At 46.0% G+C, this 18520-nt stretch overlaps 2 protein-coding genes across 2 annotated transcripts in view; both read right to left on the bottom strand.

The window, feature by feature from the left end:
- Positions 1–8335, bottom strand: part of LOC121914371 (WT1 interacting protein) — a 29221-nt gene extending 20886 nt beyond the window's left edge. The window contains exons 1-2 of the mRNA XM_042437762.1: positions 8266–8335; positions 3988–4740 (exon numbers count right to left, since the gene is read on the bottom strand). Coding sequence (XP_042293696.1) covers positions 3988–4740; positions 8266–8335 — 823 coding nt within the window. The remainder of the gene's footprint in view (positions 1–3987; positions 4741–8265) is intronic.
- A 3578-nt stretch (positions 8336–11913) lies between these two features.
- UBA2 (ubiquitin like modifier activating enzyme 2) overlaps positions 11914–18520 on the bottom strand; it is an 11475-nt gene continuing 4868 nt past the window's right edge. The window contains exons 7-17 of the mRNA XM_042438635.1: positions 17645–17712; positions 17357–17478; positions 16535–16634; positions 16148–16308; positions 15482–15575; positions 15269–15381; positions 15034–15189; positions 14732–14828; positions 14137–14242; positions 13719–13849; positions 11914–12902 (exon numbers count right to left, since the gene is read on the bottom strand). Of these exons, the coding sequence (XP_042294569.1) occupies positions 12730–12902; positions 13719–13849; positions 14137–14242; positions 14732–14828; positions 15034–15189; positions 15269–15381; positions 15482–15575; positions 16148–16308; positions 16535–16634; positions 17357–17478; positions 17645–17712 (1321 nt within the window). The 3' untranslated portion in view covers positions 11914–12729. The remainder of the gene's footprint in view (positions 12903–13718; positions 13850–14136; positions 14243–14731; positions 14829–15033; positions 15190–15268; positions 15382–15481; positions 15576–16147; positions 16309–16534; positions 16635–17356; positions 17479–17644; positions 17713–18520) is intronic.

Genomic DNA, 18520 nt, shown 5'->3' on the forward strand with positions numbered 1-18520 from the left:
TTCGATGACTCCTGATGACTGGGGTCTCCTTGGGGTTTCTCATTCCTAGGACTAACCACAAATCAACATGTATGTAGAAATGTCACACCTTTGAGACTAAGAAAATCTCCGTCTTTGGAAGAAAGACGTTGGCAGCATGAACTTTCCTAGACTTATGTCTACTTCCTCAGGTGCAAAACCAGGGACAGACCTATATATGCAACTCACATGTGAGGATGTCCATTCAAATCCCAAATCTTTTGTGTATGGAAATGGAGCAGCACCACCAAATGCATCTGGGCAAGTGGAGTTAAGTCTAGGAAAGCTCATGCTTCCAACTTCTTTCTTTCAGTGAGTCTCAAAGGTGCTCCAAGACAGACCTATAGATGCCTTTAGTGTGTGAGAATGTCACACTCACCTTGACGGCAAAGCCAAACCAAAAATAGTTTTGCTTTTTTAAACGTTTCCAAAGATTCCCTCCTCCTCGCCTTGCATTTTAATATTTGCATTCTTTGAACGAAGGGCAAGGTTTCTTTCCCTTTGCGCAAGGAGGGAGCAGATTATCCAGGCAGTCAATGAATGCGGACCCCTCTCTTCAAAGGAGTGCGCAGAGAGGAACCCAAATTATCGCATTCCTATCGCTGGAGGTGGGGAATCGTCAGCAGAGAAAAAGCCAGGAAAGGGCCTTGGGAATGCAGATGGTTCCTCTCTTTCATGACACAGGTGGAAAGAATGGGGAACTCAAGAGGAGATAATCCCTCTTGCAATGCAAGATGGAGGAAGGGCCGCTGATGCCGCGGCATCAGAAATGAGCAAGGAGGATGTTTGCAACACGGACCCCGGCAAAAAGGAATGTGCATTTACTCACTCATGACAATCCTCCCTTTTCAAGGAAAGGCTTTTCAGATGGCCTGCAAGTAAAAATAACTAAAATATGTCAGAAAGAATGCTGCTTTAAAAAAAAGAAAGAAAGAAAAGCAACCCAACTTTCATCTGAGAAAGGAATGGGGCGGGAGAGGAAAAGAAGCAGGAACGGCTTTCCTACAGCCCTAAACCAAATGCATCTGAGGAAGCAGACTTTAGTCTAGGAAAGCTCATGCTGCCATCTTCTTTCTTTCAGTGAGTCTCAAAGGTTCTACAAGATCTCCCTAAATACTGACTCTACAGACTAACATGGCTATATCTTTGGATTTCCAACTACAGTTGATACAGTATTGTTGTATGCCTTCAAGTCATTTCTGACTTTATGGCGAACCTATCATGGGGGTTTCTTGGTACGATTAGTTCAGAATGGGTTTACCTTTGCCTTCCTCTGAGGCTGAAAGAATGGGACTTGCCCTAGGTCACTCAGTGGGTTTCCACAGCCGAGCAGGGATTCGAACCCTGGTCTCCGGAAACCAAAACTCAATCTACTACACCATGCTGGCTTTCAACTACGATAGAGTCCTTGGATCAACTACAATAGTCACTGAATTAATTATGTTAACTCACCATTCAATGATTGATTCAGTGAGTCTACTCTAGTTGGGTTTGATCAACTAGCCTTGATCTCAGGCTTTATACTACGCAAGAGCATCAAATAACTGAGCAAAAGACGTTGTAACGTTGGTGGTTCTCAACCTTCCTAATGCCATGACCCTTTACTACAGTTCCTCATGTTGTGGTGACCTCCAACCATAAAATTGTGGTGTCTTGGTCCTAAGACCATTGGAAATATGTGTTTTCCGATGGTCTTAGGCGCCCCCCATGAAAGGGTCGTTCGACCCTCAAAGGGGTCGCAACCCACAGGTTGAGAACTGCTGGTCTACGTCCTCAGATTCATGGCGGATCTCCATGCATTTGAGGAAGGAATCCAAGTCTATGAAAGCTTTCACTTAGTACCCTAACAGATAGATCTCCTATCTATCCTTCACTTAGGAACCCTAATAGTCGGAAGGGACTTGAAGGCACACAACACACACACACAAACAGATCTATAAGGGACCACAGCAATGGGATCTGTCCCGCCAACTCAAGAGACTTTGTGCTGCATCAGTGAAGCAACCCAAGATGAGATTGATCCTTGGTCACTTCAGCAGATACTGAGCAAAAGACATTTCCAAAGTCCATGAAATTCAGATGTCAGAGGATTGTGTTTGTGTTTTTAAAACCTGGTTTGAACACAGACACACACACTTTAGCAAGCTGCCTTTAACTTTTGGGGAAGAAAGAGTAGAGATTTCTGGCAGGGAGCGTGAAGGAATTGTTACATAAAGCCAAAAAACTCAGAGAGGGATTTGCTGAGTCAAAGGAAGGCAACACAGCGCCTTTGTTTTCGCCCGAGTTAGGCACCGAAAATAAAAATCGCAGGCCAGGGAGGCTCCCGTCTTTGGGGGCATAAATATTTGCGTAGGGACTCAGAGCAGGCAGGGAAAAGCAAAGTGCAGAAAGAGAGACGCAGGCTCTTTGAGCGACAGTTTTGGAACAGATCGACCTCAAAAGGATCTCCTAATGGAAAGTGGTTCCCAAACGTTGGTCCTCCAGGTGTTTTGGACTTCAACTCCCAGAAGCCCCAGAAAGCTTGGCCAAATGTCAGGAATCCTGGCAGCGGAAGTCCAAGACATCTGGAGGACCAACGTTTGGGAACCACTTGATGGTTGCTGATAGACTTCTGGTCCAAAGTCAAGATGCTGGTGATAAACCTTCAAAGTCCTAAATGGAGTGGGACCTTGAAGAAATGGAGGTTTCTCTCCTATGGGTCCACTTCAGCCAAAGTCAATGGTTTCTTTGCCCTCCTTTAATGGTGCATTATCCACAAGTCGTTCCATAGGGCTGTTTTTGTGGTCCAAGACCTCTTCAGACTGTTTGGAAATGCCCTTTTACATGCTCCCATAAATGAGGGTGAAGTTGTCTCTCTAAGGCTGCATCCACACCACAGACATAATCCAGTCTGATGCCACTTTAACGGTGATGGGCAATAGTTTTGGAAACTGATTGACCTCAAAAGGATCTCCTAATGCAGCGAATCCCAAACATTGTTCCTATCTCAAGACGGAAAGAAAACCTAGCAGCTTTTGGAGGTTTTCCTAACTGAAACCACAGAAGGGGCCGCAGCAGGGACAAGTGTCTATGTGTCCATGTGTTTTCTGAGGACTTAAGGGGAACATCTCCAAATTCTGGCCAGTTGATACTAGGGATCCCATTATGGACTCAATTGAACACAGTCCTGAAGAAATATGAAATGAGGCGTCATCAGGAAGGAAGGAAGCGCTACAGTTGGATGAGAAGCCAGATTTGGCCCTTGTCAGCAAACCCCAGCGGATACCAAGGGCTCGCTGTAGTAGTAATAATAATGCCCCAATGCATTTAATGGGATCTGATGTGGTCCAAGGGTGACCAGATGTCCTAACCGCAAAGCAGGACAAGCCACCCCAACATTTCTGGAGCAGCAGAAAACAAGCTTGCTCCTTCCTCAATATGACAGACACTCTTCAAATGTTTAACACAGGGCCATCATACACCCCTTAACCTGGCCATCAGTAGCTCTGCAATTTCCAAAGGCCTATCATCATCATCATCATCATCATCATCATCATCATCATCATCATCATCATCATCATCATCATCATCATCATCATCATCATCATCATCATCATCATCCCCATTACAACCATTGCAGCCCACTAGGGCTCAAGGGAGCTTACAAAAACCTGAAAGGTTGAAAAACATGCAAACCCCTGGCCCCTTCCTTCTCTCCCGAAGTGGAGCCCCCTTCCTCCCCAAAACCGTTCTTCTCCCCCTCCAGCCTTAGGGTTGTTACCCCTCAAGATCTTGAGATGTTAGCCCTTCCTTCCCCCCCCAAAAAAGTGGATGACTCCTTTCCTCCCCAGAAGAATGCTGCCCCTCCCACAGCCTCCCCCAAAGGCTGAAGGGTCACCCCCTCCCTCCCTCCAGCCCCCCCCCAAAGAAGGGGCCCCTTTCCTCTCACCCTACCCCAAAGGGGCGAGCCCCCCTCCCTCCCTCTATCACCGAAGTACGGTCCTTTGTTCTTGGGGCTCTGCTGGAGCAGCTCCTTCTCGAGGGCGGAGGGCCAGGGCCTCGAGCTTCCCTCTGGGCGCGTGGGCCCGGCCTCCCTCCTGCCCTGGAGCCCACGGCCGCCGGCCCTTGCCCTCTTCGCCCTCCTCCTCCTCCTCCTCCTCTTCTTCTTCCCTGGGAAGGACCACCAGCACACTCCTCCTCCTCCCTCACGGAGCCCCGGGAGCTTCGCTGGAGGAGGAGGGCGAGCAGGAGGAGGAGGAGGAGGAGCGGTTGCTGCCGGTGCCGTTGCTGCGCTGCCAGCCGAGGAGGAGAGGCGCCGAAGGTCGAGCCCAGGCTCAGCACCAGAGCTCCGGCTGCTGCTGGCTGGGCCCCGCCGCCGCCCTTGCTGCTGGCTGCTGCCCTCCGAGCCGGCCCTGGGCCACCGCCGCCGCCGGGCGCCTCTCGCTGCTGCTGCCGCCGGCGAACTGGAGCGGGCGCTGGGCCCCAGCGACTCCGGGGCCCCGAAGAGGAGGAGCACGAGGAGGAGGAGCAGCGCTTGTAGCAAGGCAGAGGCCACCTCCGCCCCCGAAGGAGAAGGAGAAGAGGCCCCGGGGGAAACCCCGGCCGGGAACCCGAAGAAGGCGACGCCATCCCCAACAGGGCTGCCTGCCTGCCTTCTTTCTTCTCCTCCCCTTCCCTTCTTCTTCTGCTTTTCCTTCCTTCTTCCTCCCCTTCCCCTCTTCTTCCCTTCTTTCTTTCTTTCTTTCTTTCTTTCCTTCCTTCCTTCTTCTCCCCTCCCCCTCTCTCTCTCTTCTCTCCTTTCCCTTCGTCTCCTCTCTTCTTCCTCCCACCTTCGCTTTCTTTCCCTTTCTTCTTCCCCTTCCTTCCTTCCCTCCCGGAGGGCTCCGTGGCTGGCGCTCCTTCCCGGCGGAGGAGCAGCAGGAGCAGGATTGCCGGCCGCCCCTTCCCTCCCTCCCTGCCGCCCCCTTTCCTGGCCCAAGGGCCCTCCCGCCGCGCCTGCCTTCCTTTGTGTGGGGCAGCAGCAGCAGCAGCAGCCAGGAGGAGGAGGAGGAGGAGGAAGGCCAGGGGCAGGCAGGGGAAAAGGGGGTCCCTTTGGAGGGAAGGAGGGAGGCCCCGCCCCGCCCCTTGGGCCCAGGGAAGGAGGCAAGGAAGGAGGCAGGGAAGGAGGAGGAGGAGGAGGAGGAGGCGGCAGCCGGGGAAAGAGGGGACAGAGTTGGCAGAGTTGGGAAAAGTTTGCAGGGAGTCGAAGAGGGGCGCCGGCGCCTTCCTCCTTCCAGACACAAGAGAGAGAGAGATACACACAACACACACACACACACGGTACATATACACAGACCCACACACAGAGCCCAGAAGCAGCCAAGGCCCAGGGCCAGAGTCCTTTTTTTGGGGGGGGGGACTGGAGAAGAGACCCTACCTGTTTGGGGGACAGACTAGGAAGGGGTCCAGAGAGAGAGAGAGAGAGAGAGACCCTTCTCCTGGAGCCAGGGAGGGCTCTAAGGGTCCAGATTTGGGGGGCTGGAGGAGAGACCCCCTTCTCTCGGAGAGAGAGCATGCAACTGAGCAAGAAGGGGCTCTGAGGGGTTAGATTTGGGGCTCCCCAGAAGAGCCCTCTTCTCTTGGAGACAGCAGTGTAGCAGAGCTTTTCTCCAGCCCCCCCCCAAATATGGCCCCCCAACCCCCTCCTCCTTTGGATAAGTCTTAAAGCTGATGGAGCCCAGGAGAGAAGGGGCAGTGGGGCAGAGCCAAGAAGGACCAGGGAGGCCTACCTCACAGGGCTGTCCTGAAGACATGCAGCCAAGTAGGTCGCCCTGGGTTCTCCTGGAGGAAAAGGAGGACCTTGTCAATGGGGAGCAGTGCTCTGCAGTGGTTAGAGCAAGACAGAGGTTCAGAAACCCTGGAAGGGACAACAGAGGTGGCCACCTGCTCCACCAACCAGAGCACTTCTTGGACTGCAGCTCCCATCAGCCCTGGCCAAGGGAAAGGACTGCTTTCGTTACAGACTTGTATTGTGAATGAAGACACAGCGGTGTGACCCTAAATCCAAACTGAAAGTTGCAAAGCAAAAAAGTCTAGGGGAAATAAATAAATATAACAATAATAAAATTAAGTATGTTTTTAAAGTATTAAGTATTGCTGGCCTGTGCTATTGTTGACCATTATCATTATTGTTGATCATGAGCCACAACAACACAGGTCTGTCTGCAAGGAAACAACCATCACTTTTAGCTCCCATTACCAACAATATTTAAAATGTAAACCCTTAATGCTTAGTTCCCATTAAGAATACAAGGCTGCAAGGAGCCTAAAACATTAAGGGCGGCGCATGCACTTTCCAAAACGCAACTGTTTTGCACAAGTTGGTCTTGAATCCAGCTTGCCTCCGTTTTGCATTGAAACCCTTTCTCCCAGCTGCCATGTTTCGCCACCCTGAATCTTTTTGGGCTGCCTGCTTTGCCCCAACTTGAATCCTGCTCCTGATGCCTTTGGATGCCTTTGGCTTCCTTCCCTTGTGGCTTAAAACAGCAGCCTCTGCCGCTGAGAATTATGTCATGCCCAAAGAATGGCCTTTTGGAAAGAAAGACACACAAGGCAACCTTGCGGGAGATCCTTGGCTCTCTGGGGAATTCCACACAATCCAGGGAAAACTCATGGCATACCTAAAGCAAAACAAAACAATCGTATCTTGCGTGCCTATGCTTTCAACGGAGCGATCCTATCATCATCCCACAGAGACATTTATTGGAGGAAGAGACTGGTTGCAACCCAGTCCCTTGCAATAAATGGGGCGCAAGCAAGAAAGAGGACCCCCGCCAAGCAGAAACCAAGCTGTGTATTTGCAATGGTGTGTTCCCACATGGCAATGGGGTACATCTAGATGGACTTTGTGGCCGCTTTGAGATCCTATGCTTTTACACAGAGTGGCTCTTGTCAATACTACTTGACAAGTTGGAACTAACCTATAGAGTTATCAGACCAATTGCTTCTAGGAGATAGCTTGGGAAAGTTATTTTTGGGGACTACAGGTGCATCTAAACTCTGGAAATAATGCAGTTTGATACCACTTTAACGGCCGTGGCTCCATCCTACAGAAACCTGCACTTCTTTGGCAGAGAAGGCTAAGGACTTCAACTACAAGTTTACAACTACAAACCCCAGGTTTCCATAGGATGATGGAGGTACGGCACTGAAAGTGGGGTCAAACTGGATTATTTCTACAACGTGCGACGTACCCTACAGCTCCCAAAATCTCCGCTGGCTGGAGTTACTTCTGGAAGTTGTAGTCCGAGAAACTCACACTTGCAAGGTCTTCTCCCTGGTCTCCTTAGTGTAGTATCTCCCCCTTAAAACAACGAAACCAAAGCACAGTTCGGCAACAGAAGCAGAGGGTTTTCACCCACACTGACCACTCTCTTTGTTTAATGTTTTTATCTCGGCTCCACCTCTTCCAGCATTTGCAAAGTCACCTTGAACTGGCCAAACAAAGATCTTCAGGCTAATACAGATGTTGGGGTTATTAGTTTTCATCTACACCTCGCCTTTCAGACCATAATCTCCAGTTGCAGACATATAAAGTGGTACCCAAAACCTCAGGTTTGGTTCCAGGACCCCTATGGGTACCAAAATCCATGGATGCTCAAGTCCCAATAAATACAATGGGATACTACTGTTACTACTACTAAGTAGGCATTTTTGGTATCCACTGAGGTTTGGTTCTAGGATCCAAAATACCCAAATCATTTTTATAGCAGGATCTGCCAGAATCCTGGCACCCAGCATCCCTGACTTTTGCTGGTTTTTCATGGGTTTTTCAACCTGTGTTTTTTGAATGCATGTTTGGTTTCAGTGTTTAAATAAGAATGATATAAACAGGACAAAATGTCCTTGGCCCGGTGCAGCAGCCAAGGTGGCAAGGAAACCCGGGCGGCTGAACATCCAAGGAAAGAAGAGCCTATCTGCCATTTGCATGCATTGGGAGGACTGCCAACCACTGCTTGGGGAGAATGCATTGCAAATAATGCAACAACCTGGACATTTTCGGCCAGAGGCCTTCTATTAGTCCCAGTAGACCCAGTGTGATGTTGTGGTTTGAGCACTGGACTATGGCTGGAGACCAGGCAATGGCAAACCCTATCTGAAGAAGTCTGCCAAGAAAACCACAAGATAGGTTTCGCCTTAGGTCCGTCATAAGTCGGAAACAACTTGAAGGCACACAACAACAACAACTCACATCGACTCTCAGTCTTCTCTTTTCCAAGCTAAACATACCCAGCTCCTTGAGTTGCTTGGATTCCAGATCTTTGATCCTCTTGGTCGCCCTTCTCTGGACATACTCCATTTTGTTGAGATCCCAGAAATGGACACTGGATCCCAGGTGAGATCTGACCAAAGCAGAATAGAACAGCAGAACAGTATAGTGGTTCAAGTGTTGGACTAAGGAGACCAGGGTTCGGATCCCCATCCAGCCACGGAAGCCCACTGGTTATATGGGCATGTTTTTATTGACTACCTTTTTAAAACCTAGTATAACCAATCAGTGTGATAAATGACAATCTACTCATCAGGCATTGATCAAAACATCCTCTGCCTTCCTTTTTGCAACTTGGTGTTGCTGGCTGAAATTTGAAAGCATTTCTCAAGGAGTTCCAATAAAGAGACCAATTAGATATTTATCTGCTTTGGGGTCTCTCTTTAAATATATTGCAACCCCATTAATTTCTTAGAGTAATTTTAGGTGGTTTTGCCAGTTCTTTTCTCTGAAATAAAAGCCTAACTATGGCTGACCCTGCTTGGCTTCCAAAATCAGATGGGATTTGGTGCTGTGTGTGTGTGTGTATACATGCACCTTCAAGCCTCATGTTAACCTATGGTGACCCCATTAATTTCATAGGGCTTTCTTAGGCAAGGTAGCTTTGCAAGGTTCTTCCTCTGAAATAGAGCTTAACACCTGATATTCCTTGGTTCCTCATCCAAGTACTAACCAGGTCTGACCTTGCTCAGTTTCCAAGATCAGAAGGGATCTGGTGCCCTTAGTGCATTTAGGCTCTTATCTTCTGTGGAATATTTGCTAAAACAATCCCATTATTTACTGAACTATGAACGAGGCCAGAAATTTGAATGCCTCAATTCAGCCCCAAAAAGCAGCTGGTATTTTAAAGATATTACTGTGTGTTAAAAGAGTTTGCAAAATATTCATTGCTTCCAAAATACTTTAAAAAGTGGTTCCATACTTCTGGGATTATTTAAACCACACCAACTGTAGCAGCACCATTTTCCTGCACTAGACATTTGGACCTTTATGGGAATTAGACCCATCTATTTATTACCTTGTACAAACTTGGGAAGTCAAAGTGTGACCAGGCGAGACCATTCTCTTTTGGGAGCCAGAAGAGGAACTAAAACTGATCTGGCTGGAAGGATTCTTGGTATTGCCGGGTGCTTCCTAGATCGCCACCTTCCGGAAGGCAGGGCAGATTTTGGTTCCTAAATAACAATTCAGCTGCTGCAAATATTCATCCAGCTCTTTGTGTACTTTGCTTTACTCAAACTGTGTTGGAGCAGGCGCCATGCGAAAACAGAGGGGCCATTAATGGGTCCTGCATCCTCCCTGTCTTTTTATGGCCTTCCATGCGCCCCTGAGCTTTTATTTTATTAAGAAATAGACACAGCCGCTTGCCACTGAAATTTGGCAGCAAAACCACTCCGTGTTCGATTAAGCCAATATGACAGTCAATTTAGTTCCACTTAGTTCGATACGCAGCCTTTTTATTAATAATTATTAATGTTAATGTTTCATTGTTGGTCTGATTGTAGCAGGAGGTGAGTTTACTGGTATGTTTGTATGTCATTATTGTTTCATATTTTTATATTGTACGTAATGTGCTGGTTTATGTTATGTAAAGTGTTGTGTTGTATTATGTTTTGAAGTGTATCTGAATAAAAATACATTAAAAAACCAAAACATAGTTTTTTGTGGGTTTTTGCGGACTCTGTGGCCATGTTCTAGAAGAGTCTATTCCTGAACTTTCGCCAGCATCTGTGGCTGGCATCTTCGGAGAAACAAAACACATTGTATTAATTGGAGTTGTTTGTCAAAGTACATTGTGACTTCACTTATATGTGCATATAAGTCCAATGATAATTAATCAAATCTGAGCAAGGGGATCTTATTGGTCCTTAAGGTTTTGGTTTGTACCAGAATCAGCCAGGTAATCCCATGGAAACCCACTTTGGGCAAGTCACATTCTCTCAGCCTCAGAGGATGGCAATGGCAAACCCGCTCTGAAGAAACATGCCAAGAATGATAGGGCCACCATAAGTTGGAAACGACTTGAAGCACACAACAACAGCAACAACAAGAACAAATCACTGCTATTAGACACATTATATTGAGGGTAAAGGGATGGAGAGAGCCAGCGTGGCAGTGGTTTGAGTGTTGGACTACGACTCTGGAGACCAGGGTTCGATTCCCAGTTTAGAGGGTGACCCTGGGCAATAAGTCACACTCTCTCAGCCTCTTCAGGGGAAGGCAATGGCAAAAGTCCTCTGAACAAATCTTGCCAAGAAAACCCCAGGATAGGTCTGCCTTAGGGTTGCCATAAGTTGGAAACAACTTTGGAGGCACACAACAAAAGGATGGAGATGGTGATCAGACTGAAAGGAATCTAAATATGAAACCATACAATTAAAGCCATACATAAAAACCTGAATTTTGAAGCACATATTTTTTTAATCTGTGTTTTAATTTGACTCTGGGTTCAGCATTGGAAGCCCACTGGATTCACTTGGGCAATTTTCTCACCCCGAGGAAAGCAATGGCAAACCTTCTCGGAACAAGTCTTGCCCAAAGCCTGTGACAGGGTTTCTAGAAGTCAGAAACGAATTGAAGGCAGGTGCTAACAAGACTATTCCCCAAATTTGCCTTGTGGAGTGACCAAAGGACCACAGCATTTTGCAGAAGTAGAGGTGGAAAGCACCCTTCAATGGGTGATAGCATCTTGACCATACAGTCTAGTTCTCCCCTTAAAAACAAAATAAACCCCTTTAATTTTAAACCAGGCTGAAATCTCCAGCCTGTGAGAGGCTTAAAACGACCGTCTGGAGCAATTCTTTTATTTTTGGGCTCCCTGGAATGCAAAGCTGTCTGACTTTGTTTGTTTTCCTACCTTAAAAACCCTAAATCCTCAGAGGATGCCTTCATCCATCTGTCTAATCTGAGGTATTTATGAAGCGTCCATCTTGGCTGCAGTAGCTTTTGACTTTTTGCAGGGCTGGGGGCTCAGCTGTATCAGCAAGCAAATATTGAAAGAATGGTAAGAATTCAAATTTTATGGGTGCCTGGTGGGAAATGGAAGGGAGGGACATGGTATGCGTGTCGGTCAAACAAACATTTTAAATACATCTTCAAAAATATAATAAGTAAGGGTTTTTCTTTCAAAGGGGCTTTAGGGGTGCTGCATTGTTTTTATCAGACTGTCCTTTGACTGATTTTAAGTGTTTAATCATTCCAGCTGAGCCTTTTCATTCACCTTGGAAGAAAAAAGATTCCCCGAATCTTAGAGCCAATGCCTGAGGTTTTGCTTGCATTTCTTTTTAACCTGTAAGGTTACATCTGCACTGCAGAAATAATGCAGTTTCACGCCACTTTGACTTCCACAGCTCAATGCTAAGAAATTCTAGTTTTTGAGACATCTGGCCTTCGCTGTCAGAGAGCTCTGGCACCACAAAAAACTACAATTCTCAGAATAGCATTGAGTTGTCGCAATTAAAGTGGTGTCAATGTGGATTATTTCTGCAGTGTGGATGCAGCTCATGTTGAGTTTTTGGGGAAAGGCAGGACAGGCGACCGACTGAAGCTTTACAAAAGTAGAGACTGACCTCTGGAGAGGAGGAGATTAATGAAGACTGTCAAAGGAAAACAGTGACAAAATGTTTTATTAAAAAACCCTCCCTTTCAATTCCACCAAAGGACATTTTTCAAGAGTCCCGCACTATGTGTATAGGATGTTTAAAACCAAAATTACTACAGTATTAAATATGAAGAGTGCATACATGTTGCACGTCTTCATGTCAGCACACAGGCGGATGTGTGGGGAGCCGTTCAAGGTGTTTTATTTTGGTCCATCGAATGAATGGTAAAGAAGCATTTCAGTTTTACAAAACATCCCATATAAATAACCTGAAACTGTAACAGTACACCAAAATCCATTCCTGACACATTCAGGCAGTATGAGCTGAAAGTTAGCCATTGTTTTACAGTAATGTACATTGTGCCGGCTTCACATCTGGAACACAACACATCTTTGCTTTCAAATTTCAATGTTTTTGCTTTGAGGGGTGTGAGAAACAACAAGAACTGGGCTGGGATGAGAATGCCCCAGCCTCCCTGCCAGAATTCGAAACCTCTCCGATATCAAGGAGGGAGAAAACCGCTTTGCTAGACTGGAGTTGCCTTGTTTTTCCCATACCAATTCATCTCTGAAAGATTATATACAAAATCATGCTCTGTATTCAGGACTACTTAAGTGTTTATAAACTAGATGCCTACTATATTTAGGACTGCATATGGGCAAAGGTCTAAATTCTACTGAGTGGGGATGGCAGAGGTTCTGTGAGGCAGAAGGGGCAGGGTTCCTTTCCAGGCCCAGAAGAGACCTTGGCCAAGTCTAGTTCCAGATGTTTTACAAACACACCCAGACCACCCCTGTCCCACCGGCCAGAACATCCCATCACTCAGTCCAGCGCAATGACATCCTCTTGCTCTTCTGAGGGACGCATTCTTTTTGTGTCGGGATGCTCCTTCTCTTCGAGTTTCCTCTTGCGGCTTTTGCTTTCTGAGTCATCGGTGTGGCCGGAAGAACCTTCCTCGGTCTCAATAATCAGCACATCGTCCTCTTCGTCTGGAGCTGGAAGACAAAAAGAGCCACTCTGATGCAGTCCAATATATCATACCGAGGAACTAGACTCCACCTGCTGACTATAGACTATACACTTACACTTAATGAGTCAATTAAACTATTATCTCATGGGCATTTTTCAGTCTTTCACCTGGTGAAATGATGGGCGAACTCAGTTCATACAAGGTGTGGGCATCTAGTGAATTAAGTCGCTGGTCACACATATTATAACAACTTTTAAGGAGAAACCCTGATTGAAGAAACAAGCCCCTGTGTGGATTCAGAAGAACAACTGCATCGAAATGGCGGCGTTTAATTTCTGTGGAAAATCTGTTGGAAGGCTCTATAGAGAATTCTTAATGTAGTGGTTTGAGGACTGGACTATGACTCTGGAGACAGGTTCGAATCCACTTTTGCTCAGCCATTTTTTTAAAATTAATTTTAGTTAGAGTATTTATGCCGCACTCTTTTGCCCAAAAGGCTCTCAGGGCAGCTTGCAGATTTTAAATTTGTCAGCTCCCTACCCTCAATCATACAATGTACAATAGACATGACACAAAAGGAGAAGAGAATGGCAGTGGCAAAAGGAACCAAAACCAGCAGATACTGCCGGTTCTTCCCTCCTTCCAAGGCCAGGACAGAAAACCCCATGACAGGTTCACCTTAGGGTTGCCGTAAGATGGAAATGACCTGAAGCCACCATCACCACCACATAGCAGCTCATTTTCCACTGTCTTACGTCTCAGGATTTGAAGCAGCTACTAAGAGCTCCTTAAGGCCACAAGTAACCTCAGCACAGTCCCTCTCCCTTTTGTCTCTTTTTACCTGTGGATGTAGATGGCTTTGCCCCATCCTCACTTCCATTGGTGATATTCTTAGTGGGTTCTTCTGATGGTTTGGGACCGACAACTTCATCACCGACAACTTCGAATTCCACATCCTTCTCAAGCTCCTCACTGATTTAAAGGTAAACATAATAAGAAAATGCTTGAAAGGGGCACGTGACAGTTTCTGAAATGGCTCATTGCCCCAGACCAGTCCATGCTCACCCCAGTGGCACAACATTATGTTCAAAACCCTGGCTGGGTTATGAATGAACCAGGAGAGTCACAAAGCACCTTTCATTTGGCTTTTCTCACAAATGTGAGTGCTATGAAATGGATTTAATCTGAATGTTTGTTCCCCAGAGGTGCTATTTCTGGTCTCAATTTCATGCCACAAAGTTCGCTTTGAATTTTCTCACCAGTGCAGCACATTGATCAAGAGGGTGTAGTCCTGGAGAAAGTCATCTGCCTGCAGGCGGGTGCCATTCCGGATCCCGAATTCTGACAACTTCTTGTGGTTGTTTGCTGGGAGGGTGACAGAAAAGGAAACAGAAGGATCTCAGTCTGTACTGGGCTGAGGGAAGGGACTCAGACTGCCCCAAGGCCCCTGTTCCACTGCAAGGTCTTGCTAGTCTTTCTCTGAGCAAAGGGAAAAGGGTGTGTTTGGGGGAGAAAGAGAAGGATGGTAAGGGCTTAGAAGGCAGAGAGAAGGGAAGGGTGAGGCAGAGCAACAGAAAGGAAGGAATTTGCTTTTTCTTATAAAGCTAGAAGGAAAGGGGTAAGAAGAAAGGAGAAAGAAAATGGCACTTGCAGAGCTGGAGAGGTAGGAAGATGAGTGTTGGCATCTCTTTCAGGTTTGTTACGAAGAGATGATAGGATCCACATAAGACATGGCAGCTATCTTGGTTGCACTGTACACATCAAGCAGGATATCCCAAGTCCAGCACAACAGTAGCACAGGGCCATAGGCTAGATCCACATGCCCCACTAGTGTAGAGCTGGCCTATTTCATACCTTCAGTTTCTCCTTCTTCTGATGAGATGAGAATAGTCCCCTTTCCATCCTCTATTTGGACATCTGGTGCAACCATATTAAATTTTTCTTTCACAATCTGAAAGGAAAGAAACATTATCAATGGCATTGGAATAACCTGGGATCTTTTGGACTTAGTGCAGAAAAACAAAAAGTGCAAAGCATTTATCTCCTGAATTAAGACTCTCACATATTGACAAATGACTTCCCCCAGCCATGCCTCCTCCAGTGTCCCTGTTTAAACTGAAAACGCAAGAGTCACAGAAAGAATGGTACTAGTTTACCTTATCCTGCAGTGTCAAAACGGAGACTTTGTGGACATTAAGCTTCACGGTCACCTCCGGCTTGCTTGCACAGACATAGCAGTTTGGGTTTGGGGGGTCCAAAGCACAAGGAACCAGCAGCTTCTTCCTTGGGTTCGGCTGCTTATTAAGGAAGATCTTGGAAAGGAGAGGAGAAAACCAATTAGACAAGTAACACAAGCAAGGAAAACAGAAGAGAAATCAATACCAGACTTACGGCTCTGCACTGGTCTATCTTCCCCGAGAGAATCTTTAAGCCCTCCAGAACGATCAGGCCAGCTATTATTGCATTAGTTGTCGCTATGGCAGGGATGATGTTTCCTGCCATGGCTGCAAGAGAAGCAGATGATAGAGTGAGATGTTTTCTGTTGCACACATGAAGGAGAAAGCAAATACTTGAACAAGTCAGCGGAGGTACTTCAGTTCTTACATTTGATATCAAATCGGCTCTTCATATTCATACTAAAGATATGCATCCTGAGGTTTGCAGCAGACGTGACAAAGTCCATTGCGGAGGGATCATCCTGGAAACAAGTTAATCCTTTCAAATTAAACTGAACATTTCTGAAACTTCTGAACAAAATCCAAATATGTGTACATCTGATATAAAACTGTTTTCCTCATTATTCAAATAAAACCTTTGACATGGCTAAACTCACAAGGCAGGCATGAATTCAGTGTTTCCATTCCTTAAGAACAGCTGAAATCTTAACAGTGGGATATTGTGAAATTCAGGAGAAGCCCATCAGTTTCTGATATTGAACAACTTCTAAGCTCTGTCTTTTGACAGAGGAGCACAGGAGTAAAACTACCTCTCTTTCAGTTTGCCTATCCTCACCAGACAAGAGCAAGGGCTTGTTTGAATGGGGCATGTGCAGGAGTATGTCCTATAGTGGACTGTGCCCTCTGCAGCCATAATAATAATATACAATGCATTTTAGCTTTTGGAAAACCTGTGAATTTTAGCGAAAGCGGCAAACTGGTTCAAGAGCTTTACTCCTTTTTTCATGAGGTGCAATCACAGCCAATGACAAGTACATCAGTAGCGTCCGAGAGGCAAAACAGGTTTACTTCTCTAGACACAACACACACTAACCTTATCCCATATAAGTTCAGCTCCATCACCTTTTTCTGCCAGCTGAGCTCTCAGGGTCTCGATGCTCTTAGAAAAGAGGTGTGCATAGCTCTTGACGTCTAGCACCTGTTGGTCTTTGAGGCCCAAGGAAGACTCATTGTGTTGCTCAGATGTGCTGTTCTCTTCAAAGGATGGAAAGCATTAAGACACTGAATATGGAGAAAGGTGGTCTTTAAAAACTATCAGCAAATTCAGCACAACCTATTTTCAAACAGAAGATTTCTCATTTTCTGAGAAGTCCTTAAACTTAGAACCAGGCAACATTCATGTTTCAGCAGTTCCGCTGGAGCCCAATAATTAAATCTGTACTTGTCTTTATAGACTAAAACAAAACAATCACATGCTTACCTTGATTTTGTATTTCATTCCAGTCCAGGGGCACTGGGGGTTTCCTTTTTCTCCAAAGCTTATCCATGGTTAGTAGATATCTGATGTCATCTTTGAAAAGCTGGGAAACCAGATGTGGAAAGCAATGATGCAATTTGCTCTTCCTCTTCCCAAAGCCACGTTTCGGATCTACCAACCTGTGAGCTCCTAAAAAAAGTAGCTATCTACTTTTTGGATTTCAGCTTCCAGTATCATTGACCATTGGCCAAACTGGCTGGAGGTTTTGGGAGCTGACACCCAAAACATCTGAAGAACCAAAGTGAGAGCTGATGCTTTAAAACACTCTGATTGAACTGTCAAACTGCACAGTGGGAGCACCGATCTAACATTAGCCTACATTTCAATATTAAATATGATATATGATTATTTTTAAAAAGCAAATTCTTTGAAACTTGTCAGTTCAGAGGCAATGTTCACTGCTTTTGTTATGTAGCCATTAAAGGCAGGATCTCTTAACTTGCAATCCTCACACTTTCTGGTGCGAGTGAGTTCATCCTCACACCAAATAGTCTTTAATATTAGTACTGTATGTGGCATATTTTTTAGGAAGCAGGAATTGGTTTGGTTAAAGGCAGCACATATATTTTTAAATAAATAACCCCCTTCACTCCATCATTATTTCCTCTGACCCTTCTAAAGAATACACTGTGTACTGTGGCATAAAGCTTTCTGGGACTGCAAATATGTAGCAGAATGTGATTTGTTTTTACTTCTGCTCTTTTTTCACCAAGCCAGTGGTAAACAGAGACTTCTTTAAGTGCTGCTATAGCTGAACACCAATACCTTAGTGAAGAGTTTAACTGAATCGTATCCTGTAGATTTAGCCCATTCCTTGGTGGAAACACGTTTAATATCGCCATCTTCGCTGGATGCTCTCGCTCTGGCTTCAGCTTCTGCAGGTTCCCCTATCAAGAAAAGGACACTTGACATTTGCTATTAAGATCACTCACCAGGCTTAGTTACATTCCTTTGTGGCAGGTGATTCACATCCTGAGGAACCGTGCAGATATCAGAAGGAACACCTTGCAGGGAAAAAACCAAGGGCTCTCCCAAGAACCCTTTTGCACTTACATGCAGCTTCAGGATCAGCTCTGTCTGGGGACACTTCTTGATCAGCATCTTCTTCTCCAAATAACTGGCTGTGTAGTCAAACACAAGAGATATGTGTTCTCCTCAGTGGAGGCTGAAATCTCTCTTAGCACACTAAAAGCAAATGGTGTAAGTAGGATGTGTTCTGCCACTAAAATACAGGGTTGTGTTTTGTCCCTTGCATACAAGAAACATGCTCACTTGGAACTCCACTTCCCTCCCAAGATGGGAAAGGACAAGAAGAATACATTTATTTTTCTAGTAATACATATGTCTGTGAGATCATAAGAACTAATTTGGGGGGGGGGGGAATCTAGTTTGCACTGCAATAGAGCTCAGCAACCCTCATTTGCAAACCATTTAGAGACATTTCAGAAGCTGATCTTCACCTGCAACAAAATGCTGCAATATATCCTCTCTCTCTCTCTTTCTCAAAAGGAGTGTTCTCAATCAGAGTTCCAGCCACCCATTTTCTTCAAGCAGAACATCCTGCCTTCTCCTCCTCCTGTGTTTTGTTTTGCTTTCACAACGGTTACGCTACATCAGAGGTAGGCAACCTGCGGCCCGCGGGCCGGATGCAGCCCGGCAAGGCCTTGGGACCGGCCCCAGCCCGGTCCTGCCGCTGCTTGCCGCCAGAACCTTTGGCCTCTCGCATGAGAGCGTGGGGCCTTTGGCCTATCAGGAGGAGGCGGGCAAGGGGGGCAAGCAGCGGGCAAGGGGGGCAATTGTCTATAGAAGCCTCCGAAACATGCATTTATATTAACATTTTTTAAAAAATCAGCAATTTTTTTTGCGTGTCCTCCATTTTTATAAAAAGTGTCCTCCATTTGAAAGTTTTGTCCTACATTTGTCCTGGTT

The sequence above is a fragment of the Sceloporus undulatus genome, chromosome 8 (genome assembly GCF_019175285.1).
Source record: "Sceloporus undulatus isolate JIND9_A2432 ecotype Alabama chromosome 8, SceUnd_v1.1, whole genome shotgun sequence".
NCBI lineage: Eukaryota > Metazoa > Chordata > Lepidosauria > Squamata > Phrynosomatidae > Sceloporus > Sceloporus undulatus.